General features: G+C 30.5%; 2 protein-coding genes across 2 annotated transcripts in view; both read right to left on the bottom strand.

Annotated features, from left to right (window-relative positions):
- Positions 1-2,239: 2,239 nt before the first annotated feature.
- On the bottom strand, positions 2,240-3,234 carry LOC142330432 (NADH dehydrogenase [ubiquinone] 1 alpha subcomplex assembly factor 3). The gene has a single exon (XM_075375668.1). The coding sequence runs from the start codon at positions 3,050-3,052 to the stop codon at positions 2,345-2,347; it is 708 nt and encodes a 235-aa protein (XP_075231783.1). The 5' UTR covers positions 3,053-3,234; the 3' UTR covers positions 2,240-2,344.
- Positions 3,235-11,826: 8,592 nt separating this feature from the next.
- The window catches only part of LOC142330431 (spermatogenesis-associated protein 20), a 50,672-nt gene continuing 37,601 nt past the window's right edge, over positions 11,827-24,897 (bottom strand). The window contains exons 12-13 of the mRNA XM_075375667.1: positions 20,765-21,054; positions 11,827-18,154 (exon numbers count right to left, since the gene is read on the bottom strand). Coding sequence (XP_075231782.1) covers positions 20,788-21,054 — 267 coding nt within the window. The 3' untranslated portion in view covers positions 11,827-18,154; positions 20,765-20,787. The remainder of the gene's footprint in view (positions 18,155-20,764; positions 21,055-24,897) is intronic.

Raw genomic sequence — 24,897 nt, 5'->3', positions numbered from 1 at the left:
CAATTGTATTTTTTTTTTTAATTATGCAAAGACATAAGTAAAACATGGTTGAAGAATGTACTGGGGATTTGAATAGTCAGTGGCAATTTTTTACTTTTACATGTTTATAATTCACAGTATTTAAATATCATAAGATATGGTTCTTTTAGTATATGTATACATGTTATTGGATGTATCTCCATCTGCAATGCTTAAACATAAGTAAAAATGTTAATATACCAATCACAACCAACCAAATTAATAATATGTTGATTATAAGTAGATTACTTTTAAAATTATGATTTTCTTTCATATAAATCTTAAGTTAAAATTTTCAAACATTATTAGGAGAAGTCCTCCATAACCCCCAGCTAAAATAAAATACACTAATACGTGGGAGCTACATGCTACACAATAAACAACCTTACATTACATAGAATGGCTCAAAGTAAAGCAATTAGAATTAGAACTTCCATATCAATTTCTTTTTATATAAAACACGCTACGAAAAAATGACGGTTATGCACCATTTATAAAATGCCATCAAAACAAACTCCCATAAATGTGGTATTGCTGGATATGGAATTATCTCTTAGGTGTGCATCGGACAGATTTAAAATGAAAAAGAAAGTATGATGCAAGTGCAAAAATGTTCAGTTAAAATTCAAATTTGTTTCACTGGCCCACGGTGCATCTACCACCACTGACACCAGCCATATGTACATTTCAACCACTGTACATATGTATACTTCAATCATTGTATGTCATACTTCAGCTGAGTTTTTCATGTTGTGACATTTTTGCAGGAGTCCATTATTCTACTTATAACAAATAGTGACAGGCAGATAACAAGAAAGATCCAATGTTTTTTTGTTAATGACGTTAATTCATTTATTAACAAAGTACCACAATATTTTGTGGTTATTTATCATACATGTTTATAAATCATTGGAAGCTGATACAAATACTTTATTTTTAATTCATTAATTTACTTTTTATACTAATTCTTTCTAGATTTTCAAAAATATTAGGAATAATTTCAATACTATGTTCTCAAATAACACTGATAAATTCATGCTCTAAGGTATTTATATTGGTTGTTATTCATAATCAATATAACTGCCTCTTGCATTTTTAATTTCTGAATGTAGGGAAGAGACAGGACGGGCTAGCCTAAAACACATTTGCAGGACTGTACACAGGCAATATTTCAATGAGCAGCATATACATTATGGCAAGCATCCACACTCTGAGATATAATCAATGTATATACATTACGATAATATTGTACACATTTGAGTTATAATGGTGACTTATGAATACAGCCAATGAATATAAGGGAGTTACGTTACCTCCCACAAAATCTAGTGATAAACACTGAAGAATATGGAGTAATAAATTACATTACTTTACACTTTTCATATAATTTCTACTAGTAAATTTACATTTTATTAATTTAATACCTAAAGAATGTTTAACTGTAGGCATTACAGGTTCAAAAATGATAAATTATCTATAAAATAAAACTTAATTTTAAAGTGGTATATCACCCATAAAAGATACAAAGGAATTGCTAATTAATCATTACATGGGCATTACTGCAAAGAATTCTTCTACTCAAAAGTAATAAAGCAATTTTAACATTTTTCATGAAGAGAATCTTGGGTAATTACAGTCAATTAACAAATTTCAATCTTTACAAAGTTTAATATGTAACAGCAGATATGTTTATGATAAGGAAAATGCAACGTCTTAATATTAGAAACCAGGTGAATGGCGCAAGGTCAAAGTCCACATGTTGTCAGTACTCTAGTCAATTAGCAATCAATTTTGTGAGTTATGGCAACCTATTCAATTACTAATCCATTCTGCAGAAAAATTAAGGTTAAAGTTTTATGAATAGAAGTTTGGGGTAATGTATACAGGTACAGCAATGCTAACACCATCTTGTATAACACTTAGCTGAATTTATATTTAAACAAAAATATAGTACTACAAAGAGACTAAACCATATGTTCCATGCTACTAGTCATGTGTACGATGGAGAATCACCTAATAAGAGTGCTAACAGCCATTTTCAACTTAGCTGTTTAAGGCTGGCTCTGACGACGTAATTGCTCAGTATAACCCAATCAATTAAACCCAATTCATTTAAAAGAATAAGGTTTCATAATAATATAAAAACTAAATTACTGTAACCATAATTAATATTATTTTGCTATTTCTAAAGCTGCAATTATAAAAAAACAGACCTCTGACACAAATTTCAAATATATTTATTCAATAATTTTCAAGCCTATTTTATAGCTATTTATTATGAGCAATAAATAATTACATCATTAAATTAAATATTACAAATTTATTCCTAACTACTATCATCTTTTTTACGAATCCCAAATATATTTTTTTTTGTATGAATATCTTTCGAGTTACAAAGTGAGTCGTTTAATTCTTTTTCTTTTTTCTCTATTACTGAAACATCATCACCCAACAGATAGTCATCTTTACATGTAAGTCTTTTATTTACGTCAATATGTTCATCAAAATCTTCACTTTGCAAATCTAAGTATTTAGGGGGAATCAATGCTGCACCAACAAACCTATTTTCAGAACACAAAAAATTAAAGGTACTAATTGCTTTTTCTACTGTTAATAATTCAAAGTTTAATTTTGTCTTCCTTAAAGTTGTAAACCGTTTCAAATACGCAGACTGTTTTTTGAAATTATCATAATCGCTAAGACCTAAAACCAACACATCGACTTTAGGTTCCAAATGATAGAATAATGACAAAGATTCTTCACTGATATCATCGTCGTCGGCAACATTCCAAGAAAAAATAGTTCTAGGAAAAATGACCATAGGACCAAGAATAAATATACCATTATGCAATCGAAAACCAAATTGATTAAATGATGTGATAAGCAGCCGTTCTTCTGCTTCTGTACTTAAAAAAGTTACTGTTGTTTTACCATCACCTTCATAACTGTAACATCTTTTCTGATAGAATTTAAATATTGATCGTTGAAATGTTTTTAACGTAGCAGTATAAAATGATCTCGACAGAAGAGACATTTTTAAACAAAACTTATCAGAAAACAATTAAGTTTCGCCGAAGCCTTTGTCAACAAAACTTCAACTATTCCACCAATCGAAGAGAATAATATAATGAATACTAAAATACAGTATTTAATACAACAATGACAAACTTAAAAAACTACACATACATTTTTTGTTTGTACACATAACCTCAATCAAAATAATTATCATTGTGACCAAAACAACAAATAAATAATTTTTCTACGTAACAGTTTGTAATTAAAACCACTGTGCTAAGTTTCCATTAAAAATATTTGATTTCTAAAATTTTTGTGAATATAATTTTTTATGTCACTGAAGAAAATTTATCAAATCTGTGTTTCTGTAATGTCTGCCATATAGGAATTATAACTATTGTTTTATGAATCTATTCAATTATTCCGGTTATTAACGATAAATTCCCTCTACTTTACTTTTGAAAGAATACTGGAACAGGTAACAACTATTTAATTTTATGGTATGCTATTTACCATTTTCAGTATCAAATTTCCATTTTATTACAAAGGATTAATTTTATCTTAAATAGTTAATTATTTGTTAATCTTAGTTTTATTTTAATCATTTTTACTAATATAATTACTTTAGTTAAATTTTTCTTATGCTATATACACTACATAAACCTGAGTACGATGCGTGAGACGCGTCAGAATCAGATCAATGTAACTGACCAACGTACTAGACTTATGTGACCGATACTGTATAAGACTTCCTCTAGGATCACCATTAGGTATTGATTCAGAGGATGAGATGAATGATTTGTAGCGTGTGAAAATACCGTGCCTCCCCGGGACCTCCGGATAAAAGGCTAAGACGCTACCGCTCGCGCCACTGAGGCCGGTAAGACTGTACAAGACTTAATTTACATGTATACACATCATCCTTTGAATTAATACATTACGGTGGTTCCAGAACCAACACGTTTTTTTATAGTGGAAAAATCTAATTTGTTTTTTGAGTATTTTGAAAAAATTATATTCCATAATAATTGGCAGATGCATTTTATGAAAATAACTCATTTCAATGGTAATATATCTAATGCTCAACAGCCATCCATATTCACTTGAATTAAGTGAATGTTCACTTAAATGAGGTCCCATCACTTAGCTTAGTCTATAAATAATAGTTTATTGGCAAACACTTAAATAATAATTTACAGAAGGTGTTGAAAATGATGTCTATCCATTTATCAACAAGTTTGACCATGTTCCTGGCTACTCTTGTTAGCTGTACCCTGTCTATTTCCTTGCCTAATGGGATAGCATTGGTAATGTTTGTCTTCCAATTCCTGTAAGTTTTGTGGATTGATCCTATAAACAATCTCTTTTTAATAACCTCACTGAAAGAAGTCTGGACTGGTCAGATCAGTAGATCTTAGTGGCCACAATCCATTTTTAAAAAATAGATCTTCTATTGAAAAAATCCTGTAGCATCTTCATAGTAGTGAGCTATATGGCAAGTGACGTTCTCATGTTGCAACCAGCAGTCTCATGCTCATCCTCTTGCAATAATACAATGAACTGTTGCATAATTTCTTGGTAGATGACAGTGTCCATGGTTTTTTTTTTAAAAAAAGGGTCCTATTATTTGTCTTCTCGAAACCATGCACAATATGCCTATTTTTTGTGTATAGAGAACATTTAAAGAAAATATGCATGTTTTAAGTACCCCAGGTGAGGTAGTTACAACTATTAACATGCCCACTAAGGTGAAACCACATTTCATCTGTGAAAAACACTTGATCTAAAATGCAATATTGCTTCTAATGAAGTTCTTGAACCTTTGATTATAGTGAATCCTTTTAGCACAATCAGCAAAAATTAGCTCATGGAAAACCTGCATATGATACGGATAACATTGCATCATTCTCCTCAGTGCAGTGTGGACTGAACCTACTAAAATATTGCTTTCCCAGCTTAGTCTCCATAAAGATTTATGAGATTTGTAACTGACCTGTATTGAGCACACTTTTGGTTTAACACCAAACCTGTTAAACAAAATTTTTTAACTAACTTATGGATAATACTTTTCAAATTTCTTCCTGAACTTTTGCTAACACCCGACATGGGATTTCAACTCTAAATAAGTTTTCATCAAGAATACACATTCTTCAAATAATTAACTGCATTTTAACAAACACCACATGATTACATAACCTTGTTCAAAAGCCAATGCTCGACACAGACTGGTGATAATCACATGTGCAGGCAATAAACAGTTCTCCCCACTACAGCTCTAGTCATACAAACATCTTCCTCATCATTTAACCCATCTCACACAAATATATGGATTTTAACAAAAATATGAATTTAGTATAAACTATTGAGAGATGGTGGATATTTGAAGTTGTACAATTAGGTAGTTAATCAGAATATGGTAGAGATATACAAATATATTTTAATTTTTATTCATTTATTAATTAGTTTGTGGTGCAAGTTTACAGAGGACAAAGACTTTCTAACCCATAAATTTTATAAGTATTAGCTAACCTTAATATATTTATTGATGGTAGTGTTGAAGAGGTCAAAGTAACTTTCAGGTTGGTATGAAGAAATAATTTGTTTTAATAAGGGTTTAACCTCTTTGGAAAATAGTAAATTCAGTAAGCAAAAGGCACCATGTCAAATTTACATTGTCAATAAACATACATCCTGACTCTGAAGGGGAAGATCCCACCATGTGACAATTCCGGTCACCATGCCACCCCTCTCCATAACTAGCCCTGATAGGCTTTACCGGAGGTCATCTTCTAAACCCACAGACTGAATAACACCTCTCAGTCAACAGCTTGGCCACCGATATAAATGCCACGAATTACATTTCCATTGGTGAAGAATATACTATCAATAAACACAAAACAAAACCAAAAACAAACTATTCACACAAACAGAATGGGTAGAAATAAAATGTTTAATTTTGAGCTACAGCCCTACCAATGAACATCACAAAATAACAAAACAAAAACAAAACTACGGAGTGCCTACCTTGACGACAAGAGAACATCCTAGTGGTCCCTATCCACCCGGGTAACTTTCTTTTTCCTGTTTAGCCTCTGGTAACTACCGTTTAGATACTTCAGAGGATGAATGAGGATGATATGTATGAGTGTAGTAGTCTTGTACATTCTCAGTTCGACCAATCCTGAGATGTGTGGTTAATTGAAACCCAACCACCAAAGAACACCGGTATCCACAATCTAGCATTCAAATCCATGTAAAAATAACTGGCTTTACTAGGACTTGAACGCTGGAACTCTCGGCTTCCAAATCAGCTGATTTGGGAAACCCGGTGGGTTTCCACCCGGGTAACTAAAACTCCCCTCCTACACACCCTCTGCAATTCACTGAAGAATCAAATATTTCATGAAGTTCTTCACAACTAACCATTCAGCCCGGCATCTCCAGTTATCTTTTAATTTTAAGTAGACCCAATATCCCCAAGCTACCTCACTACCTCTAATCGTCTTTCATCATACCGATGACAGGCATGTAAAACATGAAACATATCATCTAATATGCCACACCAGATACAGCTCCGAATCAGCCAGGCCAAAATGAGCCTGGTTGATACCCTAAAACCACCGTGGCCTGAAAGAAACTGACTTGTGTATTTGTTAGGAGACACCAAAGAGGAGCCCCACAGACTCCTCAGATCAGAGAAAAGACCATCTGTGTAACACCCATCAGCCATCTCATCCCACCTACTTTGCCACAATTGAAATCTATCATTCTAACTCTAGCATTATCTCTCTAATTCTAGTAGAGGTTAGTTAACCCAACTTTCTGAAATAGCATTGTTGATGCTCACGTGCAAGAACATCAGTAGGCTTTACTCCAGCAATCATGAGGACAGCCTCTCAAGAAATTGTACGATAACCACCTGTCACCATTAACAACAAAAGGTGCTGGACCCTCAACAAAATGTCCTTATCAGTTTTAAATTTCATCCTATCTGCCCAAACAGGTACAACATAATTTCCTCATATACAAACTTAAAGAGGATACTCATAGTCAAAAATTCAGACCCCAATCTGGATTAACCATACGTCAAATACCAAAGAATGGCACTATTGGCCTTCTTTGCGACGTACTGTAAATGCTCCTTAAAACAAAAATTTTCATCGAGTAGCACCTCGAGGTACTTCTGAACCTGAACATATCAAATTCGATGGCTTGACATTAAACTTGAAGCGTTAGACAAAAGAGCCCTCAGCAGCATCATCATGGTTTTCTCCAGGCTGAATGCCATTTTATGTTGACAGTCCTACAGCTCAAGATCCTGCATGCCGGAGAGGTGCGGAATTCAACCTCTTTCCACGAATATCCTTTGACTAGCAGCAGCCTGTCATCGGCATAACAGACAACATGATTGCTGCTAGACAACTTCATCGCATCAAACTTCACAACCCACAATAAGAGGCACAGTACACTTCCTTGAGAACAACCTTTAGTCAATGTCTTCTCCACTTCGTGGCCACCATCATAAAGTAGAACGTCTCGATGCCCAAAGTAGATGTCCCTTACCTGCGTTTCATTTTTGATAAACCCATGTCTATATAACTGAAATAAAGCAGAAGATTGTTAAATGATCAGATATATCAATAAAAATCCTCAAGACATACCCATAACTATTATTCTTGACAATGCTTAAAACTCATAAAAATAGCATCTTCTGTCCCCTTACCAGGATGAAAGCCATACTGATCCAACATCAATAATCGTTGCTATGTCAATCTCTCATTAATACGCAGATACAGTATCTTCTCGAAGTCAATACCAATAACCAGCAATAACTAATGTGAGGAAATAACAGTGGGATCCTTGCCACTACCCTTAAAAAACAACTTAACTATTCCCTTTTTCCAATAAATTGGAAAACAGCCCGTAAATAACTTTTTGTTAAATACTTTAGTGAATATTCCCACACTACTGTTCACTGATCAAACAAGGAGCTCCACTGTTATTCCATCAAAGACAGAACCTTTTCCTCTGCCAAAGCTACAGATTATCTCATGCATCTATGCCCCAGTAGCTTCTGAAGACAAAACATCCACATGACAAGAAGCAACATCATTTCAAACACAATGCTGATAAGCATTTTCTACAGCTAAATCATCATCCGGCAAAAGATCATCTAACAAAATATGTAGGATCTCAGTTTTATCCGAGATCACTCCTGTGCTTATGATATTTCCTCAACCTTTTACACGATGGAGGACCAGCCTTTATGGGACAGTCCTTGTGCTTATGTCCCTCATCACAGCAGTGGGAAGGCATATCTCAGAACTTAGCCCTGTGACCGACAACACTTAAAACACTGCTGAACATCGACATACTCCTTGACTCTGCGAGAAGCAAAATCGATGAACAGCTTCCCTTCAGTGAGGAAGGTCTTCAATAATGAAGGACCCACCTCGCACACCCCATGGTAGTGCTCTGCATTGTGCCTACCCGTTTTAAATAAAAACAGACACTCGGATTTCAATGCAACCTCATCCAGCTGGGTGTTTTCCTCTCTAATGAGATACATCACCTCATCCTCAGCAAGACACTGGTAAATATCATAAACTTATCATTATTGGATGCCTCTTTCTGTATGGATTGGCTCTCATGTTTGCTTTTCTCGACTTTTAACAAGTCTGATATAATCTTGACTATCTCTTTGTTATCAGCCACCACAAGCCCCTTCTTAGTTTCAAATTCTCAGGTACAACCTCTTTCACCAAAGAACGACTGGAAATTTGTCTCTCATCTCTTTACTAGTTTTGGTATGCCCCTCTCTCATATTAATGAACAGGACCTCTGATTGCTTTCGAGACAAACTGGCCTCTCGCTTGTCCTTGATAACACTTATGTAACATTTCCTCTGGGCCTTAGGAGGCTTGTAACCAGCAAGAAACAGTCTCGTTAAACACCACTTCCTCACCTGGACTGGCTTAGAAGCCAATCCATCCTTCTGCCAATGCAGACATAAAAACTTTGAATTACTTCAATTTTAACCTTACACCAGCTGAGGCACTTCTGGGATTAGAAAGATCATTAGCTGCTCAAAATGCTCACTAAAAACCCTCATCAAAAGCATGGATGGAGCTTACCTTTTGATTTCAGAAAATTAGCCACATCTTTCCTTGCTCAAGTGGAAGTCCCTGCCCGACTTTCTTCATCACCAGAGGAGGCTGAAAAATCATTAGTCCTTACCTCAGCGACCTCAACAGCCCTAATCCACTTGGGCTTAGGTTGCTTCTTAGATTTGCCTTCTGACATTGCCCCCTGAAGAAATATAAATTGAACAAAGCTTGCTCGTTACCTAGCTACTAACTCAAATGGATGAATCCAAAAACGTGACAACTGCCCACGGCAAGCTACAGACAGCTGGAAGCCTATAAATCCTCCTGTCATTGGCACTCCTTAGCTTCTGTTGGATCGGCTGTGCCAGAACCTGGCTGAGTAAGCAATCATGCAATACCACAGATTACAGCATGCAGCCAAGGGGTGTAAGAAGACCAACAATCATTGCCACTCCTTCACCATGTACCCTTCAGAACCTGAACAACAAATAGCTTTGAAGGCCCTTTGATGAGCGGATGCACATCCAAACCTAAACAAATTACTATTCGATGAAGATGAACAAATGAATTTTGTTCTAATTTTCAATTAGTACATATGGATGTTGCAATACTTAAGACTGACACAATGTTCAATATCAGTGGCGGTACACATGCAACCACTAGCTCAAAGAATGACCAAAAGCAACCTCAATGCAACAACAAACTCTTAACGTATCAGGAGACCAGTTATCAATAAACATAAAATTCTGTTTAGAATTCTTAGCATGGTACCAAAATATTTAGCTACTTTATATCCTCTAACTTTATATCCTCTAATGCCTGTGAGTCCAATACACACAAGCTGCTGATATGAAGTAATAAGTTATCGAATGAAAATAAATTTGCCAAATATCAGTTTAAAAATTTATTTTTTATTTTCTTGTAACATAATTTAATTTATATATAATTATAAGTTACTCAACTAATCTTATTAACAACTATTAAAAAAAAAATATATATATTTATTATATATAATTTAAAAAAAGGTAATAATCTGTATTTTATAATTTATGTATTTTTTTATCACAATGATTTTATCGAAAGCGTATTTTTATCCTAATAAATAATCACTAAATTAAATTACCTGCTCTAAATAAAGACAAGACTATTTTATTTTTAATATTATTACTACTTTTTATTTTATAATTGAGACAACATGCTTGTATTTATGTAAAATATTACCATTATTATTTTTTTAATGAGTACTAACTGTTAATAAACACACAACATTTGTGTAAATGTTAGGCTCAATATACACAATATATTCAGAAAGTTCTTGGACTGAATATTATTAAAATGTACGTAGTAGTATAATCTATTAAAGACATTAAAATTAAAGAATATGCACTAACATTAAGAGATAGGGAGTAAATCTATTGTTATCTTCTCTCTTTAATGATCCTGTTTTTACTGCAGGAATTAAAATATCTTAAGATGAAAGATAGTATGAGCAATTAATAAGAAAAAAATAAGGAACAGTTTGCAGATGTTTAAAAATTGTTTCTGAAATATTAAAAAGATGAAGACATTTTGTAGTTCAGTTTTCTTTTATTTTTTTGTGAGCATAAATTCATTTTTCTTCACTAACTGGTCACATTTTAAGAAAATAGAGTAATTTAATTTGTTACAGTCACATAGGATAAAATAACATCAATGATAAATATAGTTTCAGAAATGTTTTTTAACCATCACAAGAACTATTTAAGTATTGTGCACAAAATTTACAAATATTTTCATCTAACGTGAAGCACAAGTAATAAAATCTATTATTACTTCTTTATATTGAAGAAGAAATAACAGAAAGTGAACCTTACATTTAGGATTTTCCCAGTAATCAGTAATTTCAGTTTATACAGTTAAAAATTACATAAAAATTTAGATGTGAAGATTTCAGAGCAACTGATTTGTTGTTAAACTAAAGGTTTCAGGTTAAATTCCTGGTTAGAGTCTAGAAAATTTTCAGTCAACATTAGTGTAGTCACTAATGACTTCATAGTTGATAAACAAAAAAAGTTTAAACAAAAAAAGTTTTAACAAAAATGGGGACTAATTCTGTTGGATATTAACATTTAATATCACAATAAATAATAATTTTGGATTTTAAAATTATTTGTTTCAATTTTTTTCAGCTTCTTCATCATAACTTTGCTATCTTCTTTTTATACACTCCTTTTGGGAATTGCTGTCTACTCTATTTAAAAAAATGCCACTAACTGTATGCCAATCATCAGTTAGCAAATAGTTAAAAATGAAAGACAAGAAACTGGCTAATGAAACTTCTCTCAAATTAAGTATAATTAATTTTTAATCCTACCAGATTTCCAGATAAGTTGTGTAATGTTGTTAACACAAAGTTATACAAAAATAATATAACAATAATTATGGCTAATTGCTATAGGAATTGTTTGAACAATTTAAATAATGTATTTAATAAATAACAAGTAAAATTGTGGAATAAACTCAAAAATCAAATGAATTGCAGATTTACTTAATAAATCATAATAAGTTTAATACAATGATGCATTTAACTGAATGTTCATCACATGACAGTGAGAGCTCTTTTTTTATTACTAATATTATTTATTTTACTTATGATTACTAATATTATTAGATTTTTGCATTGAACAGCAACAAAAATTGGTCTATTTGTTTTTATTAATTATATACACATCTCTTAAATAGTATAGATATCTAAAATTATTATTAAATTCAGAGATATTTCTCATTCAGAGATATAAGATATAGATATTTTTAAATTCAGATTTATTGTATTTGGCTGAATGTAGGTCGAGGTTTTTTCTACATTTTTCACATAAAATAGGGGGGAAGTTGACTTATATGAGGGGCTGACTTACATTTGGATTTTATTCGAGTTTAAAGTAGTTTATTTTCATTTCCACATTCATAATGGGAGACATATTACAGTTTTGTATTTATAATAATAACAACTATTCAGTTACTATTATTCATAAAATTTCTTTTTTCAATTAAAGATAATCTTAAAAAATGAACATTAGACAAGAATGTTGCATAAGTAATACATTACATGAAACGGAAGATGATATTCTGTGAAAGGAAGAAACACATAATGAAAACATTATACTTTCAGATGGCAATAGTGATGAAGATAGTGTCAACTCAAGTGTTCATGTTGTGAGTGAATTTTTTAATGCAATTTTTTTTTCATGACAATATACTAAAAACAATTTAAATAAAAAAATTAAAAATTGCAATCATTATTATTTCTTTAAAGTATTTCTTACTAAAAATCTTATACACAATTAAAAATTTCTTTTTTTTATTATGATGCTACTTTTTTCCTAATGTGTATGTTGCAATCTGTTCAACTAGTGAACAATAATCCCCCCAGATGAAATGAGGATAATGTGTACTACATGTAAATGAAGTGTAGTCTTGTAGACACAGACTGACACCATTCCTCAGATATATGGTTAATTGAACCCCGACCAACAAAGAACTACTATCCACTGTCTAATATTCAAATGCATATAAAAGCAACCTACGTTTACTAGGATTTAAACCTGAGAACCTTCGACTTCAAAAATCAGCTGTTAAACAAGTGATTTGCGATGATGAGTTTTATCACTAGACAAGCTATATGGGCTGATGCTATTTAAATATATAATTTAAGCAAGCAGCATGTATAGTATTATGTAATTAAGTATAACAAATTTCAAAATTGATTTCTTACTGGTGGTAAAATTTTATTTGGTGGGAAAAAAATTCTAACAACTTTTTTCCTAAAAATTAAATTAAAAAACGGGGGGTCAACATATATTTGAGCAAATATTATAATTTCATATATATGAAGATACAAATGAAGTAAGATACTACTACTAGTTTTTTCATATTGAAAAATATCATATCTGAAAAAATCAATAACTATCACTCACACAATTTTTCACATTAAAAATTAAAATTATTATATAAGTTCATAAAAAATAATAATTATGTAAAACAAAAAAAATTAAAACACAACCTCTGTTTTATTTCTACTAACAAACAATAAGATTAAAGAGAAAATTAAAGCTTAAAATAATTACCTATTTTTTATCCTTTTTTTTTTTTTACAAGAGAAATTAATTTATGATTTTTAATAAAATCAAAACATTAAGAAGACAGACATCTAATAATAATTTAAAGCTCTAATGTGCTAAATAGTATGATTTTTTTTAGACGTATCGATTGTTATGATCATCTGCTAAGTGATAAGAACATGAGTTTGACCTGGCATTTTCTATTAGTTTACACTCTTCAATTTTTAAAATATTACTCTCTGATACAGTGCAGTTATTGCAGAATCAAGAGAATCTGAATAATTTGTAAGTTACACATTTTATTTTATTTATTATATTATTTGATAACTAATTTGTAAACTAAAAAATATACTGAAGCCAGTATAACGGGCTTCTTCAAACTAAGAAGAAAAAGACAGAAAATAAAGAAAGAAGAATCTAGACAGAAGTGAAAAAGATTCTTTATTTGGAATAATGGGTCCATTTAAAATTTGTTCTTTGTTATACAGTCAATGGCACCTTCAAAAGCTCCTGTTCAGCCAGAAAGATTCCCAGACCGGAAAAAGAACTTATAGAAAACAATGAAAATTATTACATTTCAAAAATCAAAAGTATAGTCTGTTATTGGTTCTGTAGGCCAGGATGTATAAATACTGCTGGGAACCAGCAGAGAGTCAGTAGTTTTGCAAGCCCAAGTCTGGTGCAGCATGTGATGAAAGAGATAACAATAAGTATTCCATTTTGGATGGTGGTTGAAAATTAAGCTGTTTGGCGAGTTATTTGTACATAGACATGAAAGTGATAGTATTCTATTCATTCATAAAGTGTAGGGTAGGTCTTTTGTAAACTGTGAGAGAAATAATACTTGCAGAAATTGAATTGGAATTTTAGATTTTTCTATTTTTATTCTTAGCAATATTTGTTTCTATCAGTTACTATAACGATTTTAGTATTTTGGACTATATTTTGGTATTTGTAATTTAAATGTCATTAAATCAATTTTGTCTTTTTAGTTGAATTACTATTTTGAATATTATATATATTTTTAGAATAATTGTATTTGTAAGAAATTTTTATGGTTTTTAGTCTCAATATTCTTGCTGAACCTTTAACCCATGACACTATATATTTTTTTAAGTAAATTAATTAAAATGGTAATCTTTGGCTAGGAAATACAAGGCCCATATAAAAAAAAATGTCCATGAACATACATGTGTGTTTTAGACTCCTTCCACTTAATACCTCAGGAATGAATTAACATAAAAGCTTGAAATTTAGAACTGTAAGAGAAATGATTCTATTAATTTTTTGAAAAATCTGTTGAGGTGGGGAGATATGGGATAAAGAGTCATACTTCGATAAAATGTGGCTAAAGAGTAAATTTTTTTTGTCTTTTTGATAGTAGTAATTCTAATTTTTTTTCCAAAAACCACATCTTCCATGATATTTGTAATGAATAAATTTCATTCAAAGCTGGTTTCTACTAATTATTCTGTAATTTAACATTATCTTTATAAAATATGTTTTATGGATGCTTAAGTTTCTATTTTGAGAAATTTTTCAAAAGAAGTAGGCAGAATAACAAAATTCAGATAAATTTGATATTACTGAATTGTGTTAACATACATATTTGAGGTTTAACAAATGGCTTCTAAATAGCAACTAAATGATACTATCCAATCTTTTAAAAACTGTGACAAGTGGGGAGATCAAGTTGAAGTATCACTCTCAATTAAAATGTTACAGAAGCATATTTTTTTCTTATTTATTTGTTGCATACTCAAATTTAATAATATCTGTAAAAAAAATAATTTTCAGAACCCCAAATAAACAGATTTCAATCAGATTTGGTTTTCATCCAATCCTATTATAATGTAACAGTTAATTATTGATGTAAAATATTATTTATGGGTCTAAATTCTTAATTTGATAAATATTTTTAATTAATGTATAGTTTATTTGATGATTTAAGTCATTTTTCTAAATGTATTAAAATGAATGATTAGTTACAATCAGTAACTGTGAGGATGTTAAAATAGTGACTTCTATAACCTGTTAAAAAATATAGTTTTAATTTTTTTTAAATATTATACGACCAATGTACACTGATTATCATTTCTAAACATCAAATATTGAAATAAATTTAAAGGTACAGAAAATAGAAAAACGTGATTATTTTTTTGAAAGTTACATTCTGCATAAAAACTAGTTTATTTTTGCATTCTGAAATCTAAAATGTATACAAATAGATTCATGTTGTTGGATAATTAACTTTTTACTGTTACTACCAACTTATATTAGATGAAAGTTGGTAAATTTTGGAATTGGAATCATCCAATTTTTAAAATATATTTTGTCATGCTTTTAAATAGGTACATTTATGTAAAACTAATTATGTAAACACCTTACTCTACTAATGATACCTTATGCTAGACATATAGACATATAAATATGAATTTATTAATAAAACCTAACTAAACAATGTAAATGATCATAAAAATTGCATATGATAATTTACATAATGAAAAAAATTACATAAATTATAATAAAATATAACTTACATCCAACAAAAAACGTATACATGTAACAGTTTTTGCATTTTATGCAAATACAATAATTAAAGCTATAACAATAATTTTCTTTAAACTAATTTTGATTATAATTTTTTACAATATATGCTTCATATTTAAAAGTAATTAATTATCTAAATAAATATAATTAACAGATTAAAATTAATTACATCAGGTATATAACATCTAACTAAATGAATTACTTTCAATTATTTTGTGTATTTAACAACTTTATGCAATTGTGTATTTTGTGATGCAACTCTATCAAGATTTTACCATAGTTTTCCTTCATCCATCCAGGCATATGTAAGAACAATTACTTTTTTATCTGTATAGTAACTTATCTATCCATTCTTGGTGTGATCTATATAATGTATTACTATGTACTAATCAAAATAAAAGTTGATTTATTTATAAACCTTGTTTAATAATAAATACGCTGTTCAGTAGTTAAAGAGACAAATTCCAATAGTAGAAAAACTATTTAATAAAATAAACAAACTATCTGATGTTCAAGTAGGCACCATAACAAAGATAATACCAACTGTTTGAAAAGAATTTCCCTTAATATAACTTCTTTTGTTTATTTCAAAATATAAGCTCTACTTGAAACCTGCTGAGGTTTTTCTTTTCTGAGGGAGTAAAAAACCAGTTGGAATTCACTCATAGATGTTAAAAGAGAGTAAAAACTGTATTAACCATGCAAATTTTTATATAAGTGGATAAAGCAGTTAAAATCAGGCAGAACAAATATCACTAGTTTTCACTGTAACAGAAGACTGGTGGTGCAAGTTTTGACTGATGCTTTGCAAAGTCACACTAACACATCTACAAGGATAGACATAAAAATTTGTAGTGTAAATACTGTACTCTTTATTATCATTAAACTCTTTATTATAAGCTGAAACTGCAAAAGATGTTCAAATGGGTTGACTTAAAATCACATACACCCTTATTCACATTTGTAATTTTTAACTGTGACCGACCAGTTAAAAGCCCTACCAGTTAAAGCCTTCCAGCGCTGCTACAGGAGTGGGAACAACGACTCCACTGGTGTATAGCTGCCCAAGGGAACTACTTTGAAGGGGATAATATTGTTGTTTGAAAAAATAAAAACTTTGGTAAGTAAAAAGTCAGTCTCATTACTTTTCACACACACCGCGGATGTGATGAGATTTAGATGTTTCATACTGTTTGTAGGGACAATTACATTATGTGACAGAAGGGTTATTTTTATTTGTACCTACTACCCTTTCAAGTACACCTAATGAACCTACAGGTAGAAATTCTATTTGAAAATAACCAACAATTTTTCATAACTATAAACTCTTGTAAATAAATAATTTAAAGTCAACTTATAACAAAATTGTTTTCTTTTTAGGTAACTGATGATTTGTGAGTATTATGGCCTGCAAATGGGATTAAGATACGTAAAATAGTAATAACAGTAAATTATTAAGTAAAAAGCTGCTGGGTAATTAAAGTAGTTCAACAAAAATATATACTGTTAGATGAAACTGTGGACTGCAAATTTTGTATTGTCCCAGCTGTGTCATAAATAAGACCAAAACATGCTTGCTATCTCTATTTTCACTTTTATTACATTGAGTATGTTTATTTATAAAAATTTTAATTTTAATATTAGCAAAAAATAATATGAGCTGAAGAACTGCAAAAATTACATAATTATGGCATAGTTACTTTACTGATGCATTAAATTTAATATGTCTGTGAGTGTATTATATTTATGCACACTGACATCTTTTAAAAAGAATAATATCATTACAAAGATAACAATTGCTACAATAATCATTAATCTGAGACATCCAAATTTACACATAATAAAAAAAAACACAAAAATATCAATTAATTAAGAGAAAATATTTCAACCAAATTCCAAATTTAATAATGACCAAATGTGGTTATCATTAAAACTGAACAAATCCAGTTAGAGGAAATATTAATTAACATTAAATATACATATATACTGGAATAATAATAATATAATGTAGAAAAATATTGACAATATAATTAAATATTTATTGTCATGCTTAACAAATCAAAAATAGATAATATATATTTTTTATTTATAACATATATATTTATAATAATCTTATATAATAAACTACTATCCTTAAATATCTTTTATCACAATCCAAAATGTACATATAATATTTTACATAAATTGCATTTTTCTTTTAATATAAATACAATTAACAATATCATTATATAATAATATAAAGCAAAAAAAAAAAAAAAAAAAAGGTTAATAAATAAATAATTACAGCTTACCACATATAAAATTAATTCAAATCTAGTACAGCAATAATATACATATATTTCTTGTTTTTCATATGGAGAAGCGGTTCTGTGGAAAAAAAAAACTAAATAAAACTTTCAGCAATAGCAAAGTAGACCTAATTGAAGTTAATGAAGGTGTTTTTAGATAGGATATACTGGAAACACTATTTAACTAAAAATTCCAGTTTAAATTGTTAATCTATTATTTTATAAGTGCCCACTTTGGAAATTAACTGTGAATACTCTAATTAATAGCAATGGAAATATGTTTTATTCAGAAGAGTAAAAATTTTTCATAACTAAAAATTCTTCAGAGTATATAGGTCAACAAAATTTAATGTTTTGTTTGTTAAATGACAGTGAATGGCTGATTTTTATAGTATTTTTATGCTGATTTCATATATGTTAATAGATTTTTTCTATTGGGCTCAGTTTTTTGTAATTGAAAGTTCTTTTGAAACAAAAATGTATGGTGAGTGTAATATGACAATATATTGCATGCATCTTGCAATCACCTAAAATCCAATATCTTTTGGATTTTCGGCTGTAATTTGATATAGGTAGATTCTTTCCCTTTCTAGAAGGTAGATTTTCCCTTTAGATTCCAACAATAATCAGCTAACATTTTTGGCTTCCACTTTCCCTGGTATTGTGTTTCCATCGTAGATATCTCCTAGTGAAAGCGTTCTCCACGTTCATCATTGACAAAGCCAAGATTTTTAGGGAAAAATCCAAATGTGAATGTAAGAAATACACCCAATTTCTTTATAGTTTTGAAGAATTTCACTCACAAATTTTCTGAAGTTACTGGCCTTATGGTTTCCAAGGAAGTTGTTCACTACATTCTGAAATGATTTCCATGCAGCAACCTCCATCCAAGTCATTCAAACATTCTTCAAATGCCGGATGACTCATTAGCTTTCTTATTTGTGGTCAACAAATATACACCTTCCTTTATTTTAGTATTGCTTATATTAAGGAATTTGTTTTTTAGAAACTGAAAACCTGCACCATTATGATCCATTGCTTTAAAATTTTTTTTGAATAAACCTAGTTTCTTAATGTGTAGTGGCAGAAGACAAACTTTTTCTTGTTTTACTAACACCTGACTACCAACATTCTTCTCTCCCACAGTCAGTACTTCTCTCTTTGGCCACTGCTCTTTTATGTAACAGTTTTTCCTATCCCTGCGAACCCATTCGCACAAAAAGCAACAGAACTTAGTGTATCCAAGTTGCAGTCCAAGTAAAAGTGCTATTACTTTCAGATCTCCACAAATATGCCATATATATTTTTCATACTGAATTCTGCTCAATACAAGTTTCATATTTTCATAAGACTCCTTCATGTGAACAGTGTATGGTAATGGTATTGACAAGTATTTATTTCCAATGTGAAGTAGAACAGATTTCAAACTAAACTTTGACGAGTGAATAAAAAGTCGCCATTCATCAGAAAGGCGACATCATTACAGTATACTAAGTTTTTGAACTGAGAGAAGAAATGTTCAAATTCTGACTGTCTGTCACAGAAAGCACTGTGTTTTAGTGTTTGGTTGTAAAAGATGCTATCCTTTCATTGAACGCTGTCAGCATACAATGAAATTCCAGCTGATGTTTTATTTTGATGATCTATAGAAACCAGTTTAATACATACAGTCTTGACTACTGATAACTGGTCTAACTTCAAATTTGTCAATTTCTACGATGATAGTCTCTCAGACATTCTAGGTGTTCCAAAGCTATTAATTGTAAAAGATGCAGTTAGTTAACTCACTGTCTTACCCAGATTAAATTATCCATGCAAGTCAAAACTTGAGTATAGAAATATGAAATTGAAATTTTGTAGTGCGTGAAAAATGTCTTACCAGAATTTGAACTTGGGGCCTTCAGGAAAAAAATAAGATGCTACCACTCTACATGGAGGTCAGCAGAAATTTTAAAACATCTTTATATGATTTAATGAGGACTATATGCATTAAAGTCTAAACAAACAGCTTCAAACAACAAAACAAATTCTAAATAAACAACTTTTAAACTTGTAAACAGAAAAAGATTTTATAGATCAGAAAGTATATTTTATAAAAGAATTTCGTAAGTAGTTTTAAGAAAGAAAATACAATAAATTACAAATAAAAAAAAGTTGAAGACTATGAAAATGCTAATTTTCATTTAATTCACAGTGTATAGAATAAAAGGGTTCTAGCATAGAAAGGATTAGTGCGCAAAAGTGTAAAAACTGATAAATTCTAAATTTCCACAACCTTCTATGTGATAAATAAACCCACTGACTTCACAATTAAGGTATTTATGTTTATAACTGATGAAAAATTTCTATACATCCATTTTTTCCTTTTCATCAAAAAATTAAACTAAATTACCCTTAGAAATATGCTTTCTTGCTTAAAAATAACTTGTTTAGGAATTTAAGCAAAAATAAACACAACAGTTTTTACATATTATACACTGGACCATGCATTAACATCTTTTTAGTATCTGTTGGGAGTTCAGTGCTGTAACATTGTGTTTGCAATCAATGGTACTTGCTTTTGCATCCGCAAGGAGTGTAATTATTTGTTTTGCAGAATGAAATATTTCAGTACTACTTGTATTAATTCAAGATTAGGAAACAATACAAAGAATCACAAAAAATACAAATTATTAAAATGAAAACTTACCAATTTAAAAATAGTTGAAGTATTTATCCATGTTGCTGATGCTGCTCTAGCAAATTGTTTAGCTCTTCAGGTGTATTAACTGGTAAAGAACATGTCCTCCGCCTACATACATAAGCTGTTGCTTTACCATTAATAGGCTTAATACGTCTAATCATATCAGATCTTCTGTATAATATGCTACTGGTATTATCATCTGCCAATAAAACAACGTGGTTAGGAATCAGTCTATCACTGATGACTGACAATAAAGCTTCAGTGTCTGGATCTGATGATTTACCAGTTATAACGATCTAAAAAAATAAAAAGTAAATAATCCAGAACATAGATTATATATTAAAATACTTTTGTGTAAATTAAGACAAATACTAATATGAAGATTACTTTTTTATTACCTTGCTTAACAAGGCTAGGAATGACAGGGGGGGATGGCGACTGAAATTGTCACAAGGTAGGTGTCTTTCCCTATGGGTTGGGATGATGTTAAGAATACTGCATCTTTTATTTAACTGGAATATAAACAACAGGCTGAGAAAAACTTGGTGGTCTATGCATTTTGTTTTAAGACTAACATTTATTCCTCCAGCAAGGAACTATCACTTGATAAGTCCATGTACTTTTGGAAAATATTTATATTTAAAGCAATATTTATCACTAACAAGGCATATGTATGGCATAAACATTTACATTTTAAGAAAGCATAATTGGTATGTCAAAATCATGCATAAGTATTGTGACTGACCACAAAGTAAGAGTGACAAAAACTACGTCTAGAAGATTGTTAAAAAATATGTACAATACTATAATGGTGCATTCTTGACTGAGGTTACTGCAGTGTGACACCTAATGCAATAGAACTCTACATTCTACAATTTAAGGTACACCCTGAAAGTAACTACAGCAAAGTTGAAAATGAAAGATAATGTAGCACAGTATACTCCTCAGGGAATGTGTGGAATTAATGGAAGGATAAAAGTGAAGTTCTTACTATTTTCAGTGAATTTGAGGGAAACTATTCATAGTCTGGAGTAAGAGAGGTGTTACTTCTTAAAAGAAAACATGAATGATTATGCAATGTAATAAGAATATAAAGGAAGTTGGCAGACAAGACCTTATTTACTTATTGTCCACTTTCCTTATTGTTAACCTTGCTTACTTTTTGTCAATTTTCCCACAAAATACTGACTGAGATGGTAAGAAAAATAAATTATAAATATTTTCCAATACTATCTTTAAGACATCTTTACAATCAGGAAAGAAAACTGATTTGCATGATTTTCATTTTAGCATTATAGATACCTAACAAAATAGAGCCTGTCAAAATTGTTCATTGTCATAAATTTTCCAATAGAGATGAGAAAACTAAAATTAAAAAGTGTACATTGATAACAAAAAAAAGTAAAGTAAGAAGAAAAGCCATTCATGAATGTTTCCAAAAGGTATCTCTGATTATGTTTAGAATGTTTAAATAAATTCCGCCATTATTAGGCTGCACATCAAAATTCTTACAATAAAAATAATTATGCATTACATGAAAACTTACACAATCTTTCTTTTTAATAAAAAGAGTTGATATACTATTTAAGAAAATGTAAGACTTCATATCCTACCTCTAGATAATATTTACTCTAATAATTAATATGATTCTTTTAACTAAATGAGTTGTTTGAAAACTTTAATGTATAGTTTTTAATAATAATTAGCATTACAAAATATAATAGAATAATAAAATGTACAGTTAAAACATACAACATTATATAATACAGTATCATTAAAGAAAAATACATTTAACATATTTATTATTATATTTATGGATAAAAGAAAACAAAAAAAAAAAAATATATATATATATATATATATAAACAATACTGATCAGCTGCTCACTAACTATGCTGTTTATGACACAAACACAGCATTGAATGTGTTATAAATAGTTTTTAAAAAAATAAATACAAGGTAGATGCAAAACATTCCTGTCTAATTTATTTCTCAAAAACTATTAACAAACAGTTTTCAAAAGTTATAGTTTTTCAAAACAGTTTTCACTGGCACTCCACCTTTTGCCAACTTCTATAAAGTTGTTTGAAACATTCCTGGAACCTATTTTGAGATATCATCTCAGCTGCATTAGCATACTGACCTCATATATCTTATATCTTTTACCCTCAAACCATTTTTCAAGTGAGGAAATAAATAAAAATCAGCTGGGGCCAAGTTGGGAGTGTATGATGGATGCTACAGAATTGTTACGTAACATAATGCCAAGTGCTCTTTGACGAACCCACCGGGTTGGTCTAGTGGTTAACGCGTCTTCCCAAATCAGCTGATTTGGAAGTCGAGAGTTACAGCGCGTTCAAGTCCTAGTAAAGCCAGATATTTTTACATGGATTTGAATACTAGGTCGTGGATACCGGTGTTCTTTGGTGGTTGGGTATCAATTAACCACACATCTAAGGAATGGTCGAACTGAGAATGTACAAGACTACACTTCATTTACACTCATACATATCATCCTCATTCATCCTCTGAAGAATTATCTAAACGGTAGTTACCGGAGGCTAAACAGAAAAAAGAAAAAAGCTATATAGCTAGGATGGAATTCTCTTAGCTCTTTATTAATATATCTATTTTTACACTTTAGTTAAAAAAATGAACACACTAGTCTGCTAGACAGACACAGTATTGAACAGATGTAATTAGAGATCACGTTAAATGTAAAATAATTATTTTTTCACATTTTATCAAAGGTTTTCATGTTGACACCAAACCTATGAGAGCTCCTTTTTTTAAATAAGATCCGTTTTTTAACATAAACAAAACTAGTAAAGATATTACCAAAAACCTTTCTTTATTTCATTCTTTACACTTTATGTACTTTTCTACATAGTTACCTTGTGTATTTAAACATTTATCTTAGTGTTTTACTACATTGTTTATGCCCACATCATAATAATAAGCCACCTGTGAAGACAAGTAATCTTTAACTGTTTTTATTTTTTACTTCTTCATCGGTGTCAAACTGCTGACTGCTGAGAAACTCCTCCAGGTAGCAGAACAGATGGAAATTGTTCAGTGCAAGGTCTGGGTAAAAGGACTAACAGGACACCATGTCTATCTCAAAACACAGCTACTACACTTTTGCATGGTGACAATGTCTGTTTGGCTTTCACTTTGAATCGGAGATGTTGTGTAATGCCGTTCCATTGATTGCTACTTTGATGCTGCAGTGATGTGAGAAATCCATGCCTCATCCCCTGTGACAATATGGTCCAAAAGTTCACCTCCTTCCTCACTATAACAGGTCAAAAATGTTAAAGCCCTAGCCATTCTCATTTTTTGTTGTTCAGAAAGCAGCCTGGGAACCCATCATGACCAGTTTTTTGAACTGCAAGATTTCAGAAGCAAATTTGTATAGCACTGACCTTGAAATTTGTAGGAATATCAGTGAAAAAGTGAATTCCATAAATCGCTGGTTTTCATGACTTTTTGTGTCAAATTAGCACACCAAATTGTCTGATTTTTTCCAATAAAAGGTCGACCTGATCACAGTTCATCATGGACATTGACCTGCCTGTTCTTGAACAGTCTTACTTATTTACGCACTCTGCTATCGCTTGTTGTATTAAGCCTGTAAACTTCACATATCTGGCAATGAATGTCTGCTGCTGACCCATTCCTTGTAGTCAAAAATCGAATCGCCGACCATATTTCACAATTGGTGGGCCACTCAATTATTTGAAATATTCCAACTTCACAATATAAACCGTATATAGTGACACTATGATTGCAAATGTCTGCATTTGTGCAAGGCAGATTGGGAGCCGAGACACATGCGCATTTTGACAGTGTGCAGAATTTATATCAATACAGCCAATTGGATCTAACTTAAAAAATAGTCCTCAATACAAATGCCCTGAATATCAATGGAGATCAAACTAGGTTAATTTTATTACTGGTTATAAAAACAAATTATTTATATATTTTAGAGCTTCATTATTCAATTATGTGTGTGAGTAATGATTCATCATTACATCACATGTAACCATCAATTTGTTATAATCACATCTGAATATTATTATCAATCACTGAATAAATTTGATGGTTCTGATTATGTATTACAATGTAAGTAATGCACA

The sequence above is a fragment of the Lycorma delicatula genome, chromosome 9, assembly GCF_047948215.1.
Source record: "Lycorma delicatula isolate Av1 chromosome 9, ASM4794821v1, whole genome shotgun sequence".
NCBI lineage: Eukaryota > Metazoa > Arthropoda > Insecta > Hemiptera > Fulgoridae > Lycorma > Lycorma delicatula.
Note: the sequence above shows the minus strand (reverse complement) of the source record. Positions and strands in the feature narration are given on the sequence as shown.